The sequence below is a fragment of the Pygocentrus nattereri genome, chromosome 13 (assembly GCF_015220715.1).
Source record: "Pygocentrus nattereri isolate fPygNat1 chromosome 13, fPygNat1.pri, whole genome shotgun sequence".
Lineage (NCBI taxonomy): Eukaryota > Metazoa > Chordata > Actinopteri > Characiformes > Serrasalmidae > Pygocentrus > Pygocentrus nattereri.
In genome coordinates, this window is record NC_051223.1 from 9,132,037 (window position 1) to 9,149,057 (window position 17,021).

The 17,021-nt window shown below is 40.5% G+C and overlaps 1 protein-coding gene across 2 annotated transcripts in view; it reads right to left on the reverse strand.

Annotated features, from left to right (window-relative positions):
• LOC108411454 (SH3 and cysteine-rich domain-containing protein 2-like) overlaps positions 1-17,021 on the reverse strand; it is a 61,448-nt gene that overhangs the window by 15,629 nt on the left and 28,798 nt on the right. For both annotated transcript variants that reach the window (XM_017683029.2, XM_017683028.2), the window contains exons 3-6: positions 13,294-13,672; positions 10,610-10,704; positions 1,829-1,913; positions 152-264 (exon numbers count right to left, since the gene is read on the reverse strand). In XM_017683029.2, the coding sequence (XP_017538518.1) occupies positions 152-264; positions 1,829-1,913; positions 10,610-10,704; positions 13,294-13,672 (672 nt within the window). The remainder of the gene's footprint in view (positions 1-151; positions 265-1,828; positions 1,914-10,609; positions 10,705-13,293; positions 13,673-17,021) is intronic.

Genomic DNA, 17,021 nt, shown 5'->3' on the forward strand with positions numbered 1-17,021 from the left:
TTAGAAAGCCTTAATTCAACTTAATGACCACAAAGTTTACAGGCTTTATATCATCACTGATAGATGTTTATGTCTTCTAATCATCAACTGTCACAGCTGCGTTAATATACAAACACCACAGTCATTCTAAATGAGGTTTCTGCTGGGTTACCTGGTGGCATGGCGATTCTGAGATGCTGCCAAAACTGGAGCGGCTCATGTGTGCGAGAGACGTTCCATATTTCAAGGCTTCATACACAGGGTCCATAGGCCCTTTTCCATGCTCTACACACACAACAATGTATTACTATACTTATGAGTTGTGCTGGAACATGAAACTGATATTAAATAAAGCAGGCAAGGGTCAGACAAAGGGTCAAAACAAGAGATTAATCCAAGGCAAAACAGAGTCAAGTTCAAAAATAGAGCAGCGTAAACAAAGAGGGATGCTGATGTTTTTTGGGCTACATTTTTAATAACTGTATTATGGTGTTCTAACTATGGTATTATTTTATAGTCCTAACATCTCACTACAGCAGGCTGTGGATGCAGGTGTGCCTGCAAATGATAGGCTTTCAGGTATCTGAGGCATTATTCACGGTCTACTATGAATGAGTGAGTTTGCCTCCAATCAATGCACACTTGCTGGTCACTTCATTAGAAATAAATACTGGTGTACTGTTAAGAGACTTCTGTTGGCTTCTGCCAGTCTGTAGTCAACCTGTAAGGTAGGTGTAGCTTGTAAAGTGGCCAAAGAGTGGTAGTACAGGGTAGGGGTTTCTAATTAGGTAGCCAGCAAGAGGTAGAACAAACCCATTTCCAATAAATGCGGGACAGTATTTGAAAAGCAAATAAAAAACAAGGCTGGAAATGGAACTGAATGTCTGTGACCTACCCCTGCACTAAAACGCATGCTTCTGTGATGGATGTCACCACATAAGCGCAGCGGTACTTTGATAAACCGTTATTTTTAAACACTGTTCATTGCTGTTTTCACAAACACAAAGTTAAGGCTGTAAGTCATATATCAAGAACATCAAGAAATGCCGCCGTGTTCTCTGGGCTTAAGCTCATCTGATATGGACTGATGCACATTGGAAATTGTTCTCCATGCCAAAGAAGTAAAGGACCATCCAGACTGTTACTGTTGTTATTACTGGGAAACATGCACTTCGGTAAAAGCACCATTTATGGTGAAAGATACTATGTACACATTTTGGAACAGCAAACTGCCTTTTAGACAGCATATGTTTCAGGGATGTCCACACTTATTCTAACATAATGTGACATGCAATCAGAAGGCAGACGCTCGCAGATAAGAAGCAAAATAGAAGCTTTACTGGGATAATCACATAGAGTAGTCAGGAGACAAGCAGGGGTCAAATCCAGGGTAAGCAGCAGAACAATACAGGCAATCATAACAGGTGAGTGGCGATATAAGCACAGTGGTAAACACACTCCTGTCCCAACTTTTTTTGCATAAGCATATAAAAAGGGAGCAATTGGGTGTTAGGTGTCTTGCTCAAGGACACCTCAGTCATGTGCTGTTGGCCCTAGAGATTGAACCGGCAAACTTCCCGTCATAGGGCCACTTCCCTAACCTCCAGCCCATGACTGCCCCCCAAAGAACAGTTTCATATTCAGAACTGTTCCAATTTTTTTTGGAATTAGCTTCATACATGCTAGGGGTTTCTAATGAAGTGGACAGCTAGTGTAGAACATTTTGCAACGATATAAAAGACAGGTGACCATCTCCTCTGTCGCCTGAAGAAAATCCTTATCTTTCTTGTGAAGGAGAACTCATAAAAGTCTGAAACGTCAACCAAGAAAGCACAGGTGTTATTCTTACCTTGGGGAGGTGGAGCTTCCTTTACGGTTGTAAACAGGTCATTGGTGAGCAAAGGTGAGCTGAAGTTTCGTTTGAATGCCCCCGACTGGCCGACGACAGGAGGGTAATGAGAAGACGGAAGGGGGAGAGAGAAGGACAAGCAGGAGAGTTACAAGTCAACAAGAAATGTAACAGTGAGAATCGGGCAAAGCCAAAAATAGCGACAGTAATAATGAGATGGGGGAAAAGAGAAACAATACTGAGGAATGGAGAGACTCGGGGGTGTCGAAGGAATGACACAATGATAAAAGGGGGAGAGAGAGGGAGAGGAGGAGATAGAGAGGGATTCAGAAATAGATGCCCATTAGAATGTCATTGTTACTCAAGCTTAAAGGTGAAAAGTGCTGCAAGCCTATTTAAAGACCCGTCCGCTGATGCTGTATTGCAAAAGTCTGCGTTTCTGTTTGTATGTTTCTCGGCATCTTCTCTTCATGCTAAACGCCGAGCAGACTGTGTGTTTGTGCCTCAATCCTATGAACTGCATTACTGGAAGGCGTGTGTGTTTCTTGGCTCTAAATTTAGAGAAAAGAGTGGAACAACAACTCTCAGCTGGCAGAGCCCAACACTGCCTGGACACTATCTAAAAATAATTAGTACAATATTTTCTTGTTAATATCGCCCCACACTCCACCTCCAACAAATACACATGGTCAGCCGCAACGTAGGGCAAGTTTCTATTCCTTTTAAGCTTATATTCTTTGTTACAATAACTGATTTTTTGAAAATCTTTAATGGAAACACACATTTAATAATATTTACCTCTTATTCTCCAGGGTATATTTTGGCTTTTCCATCTGAATTTACATGACCAAATTGTACAGCAAATTATTCAGGAACTGCGTGAAATAATTGTAAATCTTTAATTTTATTTATTAATTTATCTTCTGTAAAAGTCCCTCAAATTAACAGAAAATGACGTGTGTGGAGTCAGTACAGCTTAGAAAATAGAATTTCAGTGGATTATGGTAGTTACACTATATTGCCAAAAGAGTTCCAGTGAAAGGAACTCTTAATGCTTCAGCACCAAGAGATTTTGGACAATTTCATGTTCCCAACTTTCTGAGAACAGTTTGGGGACAGCCCCTTCCTGTACCAACATGACTGCCCACCAGTGCACAAAGCAAGGTCCGTAAAGACATAGATGAGTGAGTTTTATGTGGAAGAACTTGACTGGCCTGCATAGAGGCCCTGACGTCAACTCAATAGAACACCTTTGGAATGAATTATAGTGGAGACTATGAGCCAGGCCTTCTTGTCCAACATCGGTGTCTGACCTCACAAATGCTTCTGGAAGAGGAAACAGTTTACTACCTTTATTTCTGGGAATGTAGGCTAAAACACTCCTTATAGCTTCAGCAAAAATGCACAGGGCTTAATGGCTTTAGGCTGAATAAGCCAATGTAAATGCAATATCTGATCAACAGGGGCCCTGTGGTCACAAACAGGCCAGCATTGAATGGGGTAGATGGGGTTGATCAATTTTGCAGCACCAGATGGGCTACAGTCTATAACTGCACCTATAAAAGCAGATCTATAAGACAGATGGAGCTCATAAAGTGGCCTGTGAGGTACATACAAGACAGAGGTTTCTACTAAAGTGGATGGAGTATGTATGTGCTGGGCATTTTAAGCAGATCCGTTCTGTTTAATCTCTTCTAAGAAAAGAAATGGCGGAAAGAAAATGCACTATTGTTATCCTGTGACATGTTATCCATGCTGGCCAAACCCAGTTGTGATTTGAAGAGAGAAGAACAGCATAATTGCATCACTTTTCATCCACTCATCGCTCCCGCATCTCCCTGCCAAAAGCAGGGGGTGGTCAATAAATGAAGGCTTTCTATTTCCCGAGCGCGTGCGTGTGATGCTGTATGTGAGTTATAGGAGTAATTTCACTGCTCATTACCTCTGCTGATCGTGTCTGACTCGAGCACTACTGCCTCCTCTCTCTACTCACGCAGTCTAATGTAATTGCACCTATTAGGTGCTGCTGAGTCAAAAGCTGTCGACTCACAAGACAATGTGTCAGCTTGGGGAGGACAAACATCACAGATGGGTGTATCTGTGAGCAGAGTAAAAAATGCATGGGTGTTTTGTAAATTTAAACAATATATATACAAAAATCTGTGTACAGATAAACAAAAACCAAACAGAAAATGTAAAAATATACCGGAGACAAAGTGAGAAATAATATTAAAAAATTGTTTTTAAAAGAGATACAGATACATACAAATGGGATACAACCCAATTTCCAAAAAAGTTGGGATGCTGTGCAAAATACAATGATGGGCAATTTATTTAAACCCTATATTTCATTAAAATATAACAAAAGATTGGTTAATTTGGGTAATGCTAAAAAAAAAACCTAGTGGGTATAACTAGTATAACTTTACTCTTCCTGTGTTAGTGACTGCCCTCCCATCCTGCTGAAGACTGACCATCAGGGCCTCCTCCTCACCATCACCAACCTGCTCTCCTGTTCATTTGTGCCAACTACAACACCCTCAATTACATCACTGTGCTATCCACATGTACCAGCATTGAGATAGAATGGGTCTGTTTCAGCTCACTTCCACTTTCATAAAGACTCATTCAGAAACTGCGTCTACCAGTGCAGTTTCTAAAGCTTTACCATTGAGTCTTCAAACAGAGATCCTCTTAGCTTCTGTTTGGTATTTAGCTTATTAAATTGTAAACACTGTTTGACCAGAGGAGGATGGGTCTCCCCTTGTGAGTCTTGGTTCCTCCCAAGGTTTGTTCCTCCAGACTGAGGGAGTTTTTCCTTGCCACTGGGGGACATATGTTGTAACTGTGCGTTTTCAAACTTCTGTAAAGCTGCTTTGTGACAACATTGTTGTAAAAAGCGCTATACAAATAAGCTTGAATTGAATGTAAAAGAGCATCTCAGAGAGGCGGAGTCTTTCAGAGCTAAAGATGAGGAGGGGTTCAGAACGTTTTCTTTTTATCATCTATCGTACATAATAAGATTAAAATATTCAGAAAATCTGGAGAAATCTCTGTTCGCAAGGGACAAGGCTGAAAAGCAGTGGTAGCTGGCCAAGATCTTTGGGCCCTCAGGCAGCACTTGATGACATGATTCTGTTGTGGAAACCACTGCATGGGCTCAGAAACACTTTTGAAAACCACTGTCTGTGAAAACTGTTTGTCGCTGAATCCACAAATGCTAATTAAAAGAAACTGTACATAAACAGGATCCAGAAATGCTGCCACCATGCCACAATGCTGCCATGATTTTTGGAAATCATGGACACTGTGTCCTCCGGGCTAAAGACCACTCAGTTTTTTATCAGCGCACAGTTCAAAAACCAGTATGATGATATAAGGGGGCATTAGTGCACATGGCATGGGTGACTGGCACATCTGTGAAGGCACCATTAATGTTGAACGATATATACATGTTTTGGTAACATGCTGCCGTCCCGACGATGTCTTTTTCAGGGAAGGCCTTGATTATTTCAGCAAAACAGTGTCAAACCACAGACATGTATTACAACAGCACTGCTCTATATGAAAAGAGTCAGCCTTTCACCACTGAAAACATTTGGTGTATTTTCTAATGAAAAATATAACAAATGAGCCCCCTGAACTGATGAGCAGCTGAAATTCTGTATCAAACAAGAATGGGAAAACATACCACTTTCAGACCTACAGCAGTGTCTCCACAGTTCCCAAACATTTACAGAGTGATGCAGAACAGCGGTAAACATGCCATTTGGAACGTATCAAATTCAACATGGGCACATATTTTTCAAAAAACAATAACATTTCTCAATTTCAGCATCTGATATGTTGTCTTTGTAAGATTTTCCTTAAAAAAATAAGGTTTAAATGATGTGCATAATCATTGCATTCTATTTTTATGTACATTCTGCACAGTGTCTCAACTTTTTTGGAAATTAGGTTGTATGTTTTTATATAAATATGAACATTATTTTATATATATATGCAATAAAATATATAAGGAATGACATTGTAAAATATATATTTATGCAAAAAAAAAAATCTACTGGAGAGTGGCACAGCCAGAAAAGAAATAATATATTATGACCTCTAGAGCCTTTACAGAAGGTCAATAACTGAGGATGTTGCACTTGTCCTAAAGTTGCTATTCTCTCCAACACTCTTACTTAACAAATGGCCAACATGGCCATAAGGGACCTGAGAAAAATGCATGGTGTCAAAAGTGGAGGTCAGCAGTATCGGACCCTGAGAACGCGAAGGTCTCATAATTGCTGATACTGACACAAGAGCAGACGACGAATCAGCAGCCGGAGCCCCAGAGAGAGAGATCTTGGCTCTGGGAGGTGAATTGGAAGTTTTTCTTAACTGGCTCATTATATCTCTCTCACGCACACAAACTGATACACACACACACACAGGCTCTGCTCCACTGAGAGTCTGCACAAGAACAAGTGCAGAATTCACACTGAAAGCTCTAAATAATTGATTCAAATTGGCAGAGAACGCCACACTTCTGAGAGAACAAGCTCGAGCCATCTCACCCAAGCTCCTGCAATAAAAACCTCAGAGTATTACATTTCTAGCATCTTCATCTTGACAATTTTAATGCTCATTATTAACATACAGCACCACTAACTCCCTGTCCACTTCATTAGAGACCATTAAGTTAACTTAAAAGTTCCTGCTAAAATTTTGTATTTTAACTTCTCATAGTAAGTTTGCAGGAGAATAACTTGTATGACACTGTGAACGTATTACTTGAAGAAAATCTAAATGTTAAGATAAGCATGTTAATTTACATTACATATAGGCTAATACAACACTTAACAGTGCACTTACGAACCGTATCTATTTGTGCACATTTGCTAGCCCTTCATCAGTGTTCAGTTATGACCACAGAGCTGCCCCTGGCTGGATGGTGGCTGCTCCTGGCTGGGTGATGATCCACTCTTAACCTATGTGATGCAGACATGTAAAAATGACAGCACCACACACAATATCGTTCACTGAACAGTTCGAATTCCAGATATTTTCGTTGTGAGATCAGATTCATAATCAACAAAGGTTTGTTTTTCCTCATAACCTATACCAGGGGTCAGCAAGTGAAATGTTATGTTGAGCCATTTTGTCCTTTCAGCAAAATTTAAACAGCCTTGAGAGCTAAAACATGTCCATTTGACCATCTTGGCTACAAATATGCCTCAGTATGTGCTAATATGCCTGTATAGGCTAACAATATGATATAAATGAAAATGGTGAGTTACTTTGCTCTGCCTTAAGCTTCAACTCAGCTATAGCTGCTTTTCTCGCATCTCTGGCAGGAAACTTCTCAGCAAAAGTAGAACTGTTTCGTGTAACATTCCACTTTTTACAAGGCTGAAGTTGCTTCTCATTCACCAGTTACTTGTTATAATTTTCCCATTCCACCTTAAATGGTGCCTGAGATGCCAGAATGTAACTACTGCACCATTTAAGGTGGAACGGGCCAATTCGAACAAGAAGCTGATGAATGAGAAGCAACTTTAGCTTTGTGACTTTTTACTGCTTGTCAGTTTCCTGCTGCAGATTAAATGTATCAGGAAACCAGCCGGAGTGATTATAAATATGAGTAAGTCCATTCATCTCCAAATTATCTATGTTTGTTTTAAATCTGTCTCTTTGCCGTTTCATTAGACACTAGCTGGGATAAAGGTTGGTGAAGTAGTAGATACAAGCTCCATTAACTCCAGTGTTTAAGTCCATTTACTGTTAAACTGTGTTGAACGATCAGCAGAGCTTTATTTTACTGTGAAGGAGGATTATTTTATTATTATCTACTGATCTAATTCAGCTGTGGAGCCACAACAGGACAGTAAAAGAGCCGCACAGTGCTGACTCTTGGCTTATACAAAGGATGTCAATAATTGTGGAAGCAGTATCTCTGGGTATCAACAGTGACTTTTGGTTTCTAGCAGTACCTGAGCTCAGGAATGGCTTTCTCTCTAACCTATTGGTAACTAGCAAAGATACTTTCTCTAGACAGACAAAGCACTTCTTGTAAGTCGCTCTAGATAAGAGTGTCTGCTAAATGTTGTAAATGTAAATGTGGTCTAAGCTGAATCCCTCCTTATAACTACAGCAAAAATGGGCAGAGCTGAATGGCTTTAGGCTGAATAAGCAGATGTAAATGCACTTGTTTCATGAAAACACAAAACAGCAATGCAACTGCTTCCCATAATTAATGTTCATATAGAGTGAACAGTGAACTGTATGTTTCGAACTGTAACAATTTTCACCGCCTACAGCAAAAAGCAGTTTTCCACCATAAAGGCCCTTTAAATTACTCACGCCCAGGTAAAGCCCAGCCCTGGATTATAACAGCTTTTTAATGGAAAATTCCCACTCGACATGTAATTAAGTCCTCCAGGCAAAACTTTCATAAGGTGCTGAAACTCGTGGCATTATACAACACAAACTGACCAACATGTTCATTTATGAATGCGGTTTGTCTGAGTACACGGCTCGGCTGCCTCTCTGGACGCTGGCCACGGACGCCTCCTGCTCTCTCTGAATTACACGCAGTATTGGACACACCGTCTGCTGTGACAAGATATTGATTCACTTACTGACTTTTAGGTGTGCAGCAAGGTTGGACACACAAGGAAAAGGAGGACAGAGAGTCAGAGAAAAGAAGACAGGGCTGATAAAAGACTGCAGACAGCAAGAGCGACAAAGAGAGAGGAAAAGTGAGAGATGAAGGGTAAGAGAGAGACAGAAAGACTGACAGAGACAGAGAGATGCAGCGAGGGATCCTCAGTAACATTATCAGCCGCCCTCCATCGACAGAACCCGCCTGCTGCTTCTATATCACTAATTCAGACTCATCTGGGATCATTTTATATCTTCTTATCTCTTCTGCTCTCTCTCTTTCCCATCCTCTACCCTCCCTCCTTCTCGGAGATCTTCTTAATTCGCTCTCCTTGTTTGAACCCTGTATTCGCAGCCGGGAGAAAAATGTTCTCAAGCAAAATATCTATACAGGCAAAATACCCAAAGTAGGCAATTTTATTCAGCCTATTTTATTGCGCAGTCAGATAATCTGACATGATAAAATCACTTCATATACGTGAAATGTCTGGAAATATATCTGCAATTTCCCTCTGGGATCAATAAAGTATTCTGATTCTGATCATCTTAGAATATTCTCACAACCATCTAATAACGGGGAATATCAGATACCTTAAATACTTTTTTGATTTTTTCACTCGTCTAAACATTGTTTCTCTTTCGCCTAAACAGCGTTTCTCAGGCTACACACTGGCGGCCTCGTTGACCCAGTTTGCTAAAGTGAGCTAATGGTGAAGAAGAGGCTGTGCAGTCAGTGAGGACCAAACGCCGGCTCTTCGCTGACTCACACGCTCATTGTTATTATCTCTCTCAGGCACTGTCAGCCTGACGACACCTAAAACACTACTGTGGTCAACTAACAGTGGGAAGGCAGCACCGAACTGACTGGTGGTATTAATTGGGCTGTTTCTGAAAAAAGCTGGAATATCAACATGGAGATCCGGAGAACAGAGCGTAAAAATAGACTCAATTATGTCTGAGGGAATGAGAATGCACTGGTATGCAAGACACTATAGCGGATATTTTGTTTCACTGTGTGAGCTCAGAACAGGAGAAGCTGATAAGGTCACAGCTCTGTTTGTGTGTGTGTGTGTGTGTGTGTGTGTGTGTGTGTATATGAGAGAGAGAGAGAGAGAGAGAGAGAGAGCGAGATATAAAGTGAGAGAGATAGAGCGAGAAAGAGCAAGAAAGAATGAGAGAGAGAGCGAGAAAGAGAGTGAGAGAGAGAAAGAGCGAGAGAGAGTGAGAGCGAAAGAAAAAGCGAGAGATAGAGACAGCGAGAGAGAGAACGAGTGCGAGAGAGAGATAGAGAGCGAGAGGTATAGAGAGAGCGAGAGAGAGAGAGAGCGAAAGAAAAAGCGAGAGATAGAGACAGCGAGAGAGAGACCGAGTGCGAGAGAGAGATAGAGAGTGAGAGGTATAGAGAGAGCAAGAGAGAGAGCGAAAGAAAAAGCGAGAGATAGAGCAAGAGATAGAGAGTGAGAGAGATAGAGAGAGTGAGAGAGAGAGATAGAAAGTGAAAGAGAGACAGAGAGCGAGAGAGAGATAGAGAGTGAACGAGAGAGATTGAGAGAGAGCAAGAGAGAGATTGAGAGAGAGCAAGAGAGAGATTGTAAGAGAGACAGAGTGAGAGAGAGAGAGCGAGAGAAAGATACAGATATAGCGAGAGAGAGACCACGCGAGAGAAAGCGAGAGAGAGAGCGAGAGACAGCGAGAGAGAGAGAGCGAGAGAGACAGACAGAGTGAGAGAGAGACAGAGTGAGAGAGAGCGTGAGAGATATAGAGAGCGAGAGAGAGAGCGAGAGAGAGAGATAGAGACAGCGAGAGAGAGAGATAGACAGCGAGAGAGAGAGAGCAAGAGAGAGAGAGAGCGAGAGATAGAGGGAGACAGAGAGAGAAAGAGTGAGAGAGAGACAGCGAGAGAGATAGAGATAGCGAGAGAGAGAGCGAGAGATAGAGAGAGAGCTAGAGAGAGAGAGAGCGAGCGAGAGATAGAGAGACAGAGAGAGAAAGAGTGAGAGAGAGAGAGAGACAGCGAGAGAGATAGAGAGATAGCGAGAGAGAGAGCGAGAGATAGAGAGCTAGAGAGAGAGAGAGAGCGAGCGAGAGATAGAGAGAGAGACAGAGAGAGAAAGAGTGAGAGAGAGAGAGACTCACCTTGCCATTGCAAACTTGCTGCGAAAGCTCAGAAGAACACCAAAGATGAGCTCCCAGTTTACATGTTTTGCAGCGCAAGCCCTGCTTCGAGTTCCCTACAGAGAGAGTGAGACAGAGCGAGAATAAACGCACAACAGGAGGGTTGCTTATTTATTTAAACTGAAGATATACCAACATTAATTAACACAGTTGCATGTGCAAGTCCACATATGCTGACTCCGCTGTGTTTGTTTGAATGTATATGTATGGCATAACAAATTAATATCATTTAACAGTTTTTTGAAGTGTATAAATCTGTTTTGTGGTATTTATACTACCTGTAGCTACATGTCTCATCTGTTACTCAGCTGGCCATTTTATTGGAAACTCTTATGAAGCTTATCCTTGTCAAAAGATAAAGCAAAGGGAAAAAATACAGAGTTATCTGAATAAGAGGATTCTGCTGCTGGCCTACTGTAGCCCATGGGTCAATCAACAGAAACGTACACTTTTCTATCTCTCCATAGGAGTCACTGGTGTTACTGGTCGTCATTGGTGTTACACATAAGAAAGGAGACACCAGAGACATTTTTACAAAACGGCTGCTACGGAGCATCAAAATACATGTTGCCAGTCATTGAATATCCACCAAAATATGTAATTTAATCCATCTGTGTTCTATTTTTTAACAATTACCTCAGAATAAAGTCGGTTACACCAGTGACATCAGCTAAAACCTTCATTATGAAATCATGAGCTGAATGAGAAAATCTCTGAGAACTGAAAGACACAGTGGACGCACCATGAGCTTTTCTTCATAGATCCTCAGAAAACAGGTCAAAGAAAGTCAAGTTTCATCAGTGTGACTTTTATTTCAAAATAAGAGTTTTTTGTTATGCAGTAACACCAGTGATGCACCTCCTGGGAAACTTTTATGATATATTTTATAATATTTATTTGGCATGTACTTTCTTTATGTCATTTATTTCATAGTCATGAATAGAATATTAGTTTAGCAGTTAAAATAGCAGAAAAACATGTTTTTTACCTCAAAATATGGCCTCAGCTTTCACATATGACTGTGAGGATGAGCTCCCCTATGGTGCTTGGAATTTTATATGATTTATTTAAAAGCCAAAATTGCTAAATTTGCTGCTCAAGAAGGTGCAATTGTTGAAATAACTAATTTTTCTATTTTAAAATATAAATAAAGTGTAGCTCTAACATGTTTTTCAAGTGTAATATATATGTAAACGCTAGGGACACAAAAAATGGACGTTTCTGTAGGATGACCCCCACATGATGCTGCCCAATAAATGAGCTCCCCTCTATTAATGAACACATAATTATGTAGAAGAGATTGTTCATTTTAGTGGCCCAGTCCCGGCTGAGGGTATTTTTCAGCAGTCCAGATAACTCAAACCATTGAAGACTGTCCAGCAAGAGGAGCAGTAAGAGACTGACCTAAATAAACATTTGTCTAAGATGAATTGGGCATATCTAGGGAATTTCTGTAATTTACAGAATCATTGATTTTAATCCAGTACAGATTTACAGTGTTTATAGATGTAGTCTGTAGTCTGACCCAGTCCATCTCATGCTAATAAGATAACTACCAGACAACAGACATGGAAGTGCAACATTGTATTGTGTCCTTTGTGTCTTGTGGCGTAATGCTGACGTAAAACATGCAATGACCTTTTAATTTGGGGAAATGGCACAGATACTAACCAAACCAACTAGCCAATCAAACCCAAATTACATTACACAGCCTCCTCAGGGAAAACGAATCCAGCTCTAAACAGTCTAATAAAGCAATAATATCACAGGAACGGTGTTCCTAGGCATGAAGTGAAGCAGAAAAGCCGCACGGCTTCAAGTGTTTTTGAAAATAATCTATTATTAATAATAATTGACGTAAACAGTATTCTGCCAAGAAATGTAGTTTCTTTAGCATACTGTTGCCAAGCAACCATGGACCGCTCACTGAATGAAGAGAACGTTTGGTCGCTCATCATAGTAAACTGCGGTCATTTCATGAATTTATTAACTTTTTTGGTGTATAACAATGAAAATATGATACCACAGCACTGTTTAATGCAGAAATGTTTGCTTTATAAGCACTTAATGGTCACCAAATCACCACCACAAGTCTTATTTAGCACCAATCCAGCAGTGCCCTCTTGTCACGCCAGGGTTGAATCTTAAACGGCTCCCGGCTCCCTACACAGTGCACTACGTAGGAGTTTAAATACTGGATCCTGCAGCCCAACAGAGCAGTAGAGACTAGGATTTTGACACTTTCATAGCTAGAATACTGTTTAGGGAGTACGGAGCTGTTTGGGATTCAGTCTAGGTTTGACGCGACTTCTGAGTGAAATACGGTCATTTGATGTGTGTAAAACATTCAAGTGACATTTTTTATACTGCTGTTTTACAGTAAATCACACTGTAAGTGTTTTACTTCAAGCCTGTAATAATTATGATGGGGATGTTTAGGCTGTTGGCTAGTTTAGCCTGTTAGCTAGCTGACCAGCCAAGTGCCAGCCCCACAGTTTAAAGAAAAAACGAGTTCTTACGTCATTGGTACACTCAGTGCTCCACTCGCTGCTCTGGCTTTGATTGCAGCTCAGCCAATCAGGTTTTAGGACTTTATAAAACACGCTCAGTTCACACTGTACATGTGTGTGTATGGGTGTGTATACCTGTGATCACCTGCTTGCACTGCTGGCAGACGGTCGGTCGGCGAAACACGTATTCCTGGAAACAGTGTGTTTTCTGTGGGCAGGGCTGCAACTGGGGTGGGGCTTTCGAGTTGATGGAGAGGGACGGGCTCACAGAGGGTGAACGAGAAGAAAGCGATGGGTTTGGACTGATGGACGGCGACAAAGATGGCGAACGGTCAAAAGTCAAAGGGCGCTCCTGAAAGAATGGTGGAGAGGGGGACTCCATCACAGGGGGTGGAGACTCAGCGATGAGGTCAGGGGGAGGTGGAGCCTCAAAGTTTGCTCGCTGGAAGAAGTTATCGACGCTTTTACTCCGCATCACGGACTTGAAGGAAAGGGAGCGCTTCAGTTTTTGTAGCTAGGAGAGAAAAAGAGAAAGAACAAAGCAGAAGAGGGGATTATTGATCCATCTCAGCAGTAATTTAAACCCTCAGAAGTTTATCAGTGATGTTTGCAAAACAGTCTATTGACATTATCTGATTAGTTTATATAATTACATAGTCATTTGTATAAAAAAGTGTTTGGTATGAAAACAAGTTTCAAAATGAACCATTCCCTCTCCAGTTCATTCAGTCCAGGTATGAAAATTAAGCTACAAAAGCAGCTCATATTAACTTCGCTGTGTATACATGAAAACACTATCTACCTATTCAGTCCACTGCGGTTTAGCCCTACCCACTCGCGCTGATGTTAGCAGGGATGTTACAGCTTGGACTGCTTTTTGAATGAGGAACAATACAGGGCAGCCAATGAGAACAGAGATCATTTGCAGTCTTTTAGGCACAGTAACAACTAAGAATTACCTGTTTAATTATAAGTGATAAAGACAGGCTGGGATAGGAATGTATTTGATACATAAAACCACAAGCCCAAGGAAAAAAAAAGATGAAATAAAATAAAATAAAGTAAAAATGTCGAATATGGACACTTTGATATTTAAGAGTATGGGTAGAAATTATTTGAGATTTTCCTGTATGTTTCTAGGTGCCTTCAATCAAAGTGATAGTTCAGTATTTCAGTCATGCAGGCCTGTCAGTCCACCTCCTTGCAGATCCCCTCACTGATCAGAGTCTGAAGCTTTTTTCTACCATTCATGTAGCCTAACGCAACCATCCAGGGCTGCTAAACAGCATAACTCAACCATGGAGGCTTTAAATAAACAAAGCGTTCCACTACTGGGATGTAAGTTCAAATCCCAGTGATATGACAGGCATTCGTGACCTAGTTGCTAGCTGTACTTACTCTATGGAAATAATGGCTTAGCTCAAAATGGTTTTTCTAAACAATACAAAATGGCAAATCAATGAAAATGATGGGGTCGTAAGCAAAATTTTGCAAAGGCGCCATCCTAATCGACCCATGAATCATTTAAACCATTTGCAATTGCCACACAGTCACACCTGACACCCCGAGCTCCCACTGCAGTCCTCCCTTCTTTAAAACAGCTCCATTTGTCACTCTAAGAATGAGTATATCTGTACAGAACAAACGATCTTAAAGAAAAGTGAATATTTACATCAACGTAAATGCCGGCACACTCAAGCACAGCACCTGGAAAATTATAGATTAAAACTATTATTAATTTTAGCAGCTGCATTAGGCCCACTCAAACTACCTCCCCCAAATTTCCTCTCATACATTTTCATATATAAAACACTGTTTACACCCTGGCTTGTCTTAATACTTGATGGTTATTATTTACTAAGAGATGTGCATCTAACGTGCCCAGCTAATCAACATTAAATTCAATATTTAATCAATAGTCAATGTAACTAAACATTGACTGAGAGACTAGATAATCACAGAGTGTGTTTACATGCACTCAATAATCCGATCACAATCTGTTTGAACACCATACTCTGATCTAGAAATCCCGATTGAGAAATTTGATCAAGAGAGCTGGATTTTAGCTCAGTAATCAGATGCACGTAAATTCTTACTCTGATTTCTCTTGGATTCTCAGTCTGCACATGTGCAGAACAGACTGAGGTGCTGGAAAATAAGAGAGCAGCAAACACTTTTGGGACACCAAATACATGCTTAAGAAATGAAGGATTTGAATATTCTTCATATAGATGATGTGTGCTTATATTCTCAAGTAAGCGGCGCAATGTTAAAAAGCCTGAAGTTTGAGTTTATGTTACTCTTACGTCACGTCTCCTGTGCAGTTGGAACAAAATTGTGCGGAGGGTTTTTACTTTTTGGACCTGGATTACCCACCTCTACAGTCATGTAATGATTCTATATTTTGTTTTGGTAACAAAAACAAAAACAAACAAACAAAACAAAAAAAAATAAAGCACAAAACCTACAGCTGTAAATAGATTAATCCAGGTTACTTCACTACAATGTCTTTAGCATGTACCATTGGTAGCTTTTGTTGTTTTAAATTATTAAAGTGTTTATTCTTTTACATAAATGGTTGCAACTGTAACAGCTGCAATTTCCCTCTGGGATCAATAAAGGATTCTGATTTTGATTCTGATATAGGATTGTTTGTGATGTACTTTGCACTCAAGCCAAAGAAAAACATTAGGCTCTCAAGAACAACCGTTTAGCGACGCATTTTTGATGTGGCCAGTAATTCATACAGCCTGTTAAAAAGCAGAATAAATTACCTCACATATTTTTCTATTGCTTTGGGTGAGAGCAATACTGACATAGCACAGCTCTCAATATTCATCCTTGGTGATACATGCCAAACCTATTAAGAACTCGCAGCAGTAGTGCCCTTGTCTGGTAGAACAACTGGGTTTGAGATTTTTAATGCATACAAAAAAGCAGTGAAGGGCCTAAATTTACCATCATAATACCGCAAAACATTCTCACGACATATGACGTGCATCACTGCATCACTGCTTGCTTTGCTGATTTTAATAATACACTTACAACCACAACCTACAATGATTTTTATTTGGTATTTAACTGCACTGCACTATATCCACTTAAACAGCCTAACTGTGTTCACTCTGTAATGAAACATAGTTAGTCAGGGGGTTCATTGAGTACTGATATCTGTGGCATGCTCAGAAAAGCATATCAGGATATAATTTGCCACCATAATGATAAAACCTCCCTACTCTACCTGCAAAACCAGCAGCCGTATTACACAAACTTCCTATCTGTTTGGCTTAACTTCAGATCCGACAGGTCAAGATAAGATTTTTCACACATTTGTAAAAGAGAAGCAAATCTGATCTTGATTTAGGAATCTTATCTTACAGCTTCTTATATCCGGTTAGGAAATCTTAACTCACTTAATGGAAGTCGGCAATCAACTGTCAGGTCTGATACCTAGCAACCGACCATACACGCACAGCTGAAACGTAAACACGTCATCAAAATAATCAGGCAACTTAGCCAGGCAGCTAAAGTTAGCTGCTGTTACTGATTTAAAAAGGTCAAACAAAACTTGAAGTAAATAGTATTGTGTCAGCGCTTTGTGTTGCTGCTCCATAGTTTCAGTCTCCATTTCCCAAACGCTTCAGCCGAGCGCACTAACGTTATTCCTCCTAATAAACAGACACACGTTCAGCTCTGTCTCCTCCTTATTCACCACCATCTCTGTAATATTTTATCTGATATTGACACACGTAATAAGAGTAATAAAGGGGGGGGGTGGAGATCGAGTCTTGTACGAGATTTTAAACGCAGTGTAATAAATAAAGTGTAAAAAACTACATAAATGTAGTGCCATTATGCTAGTT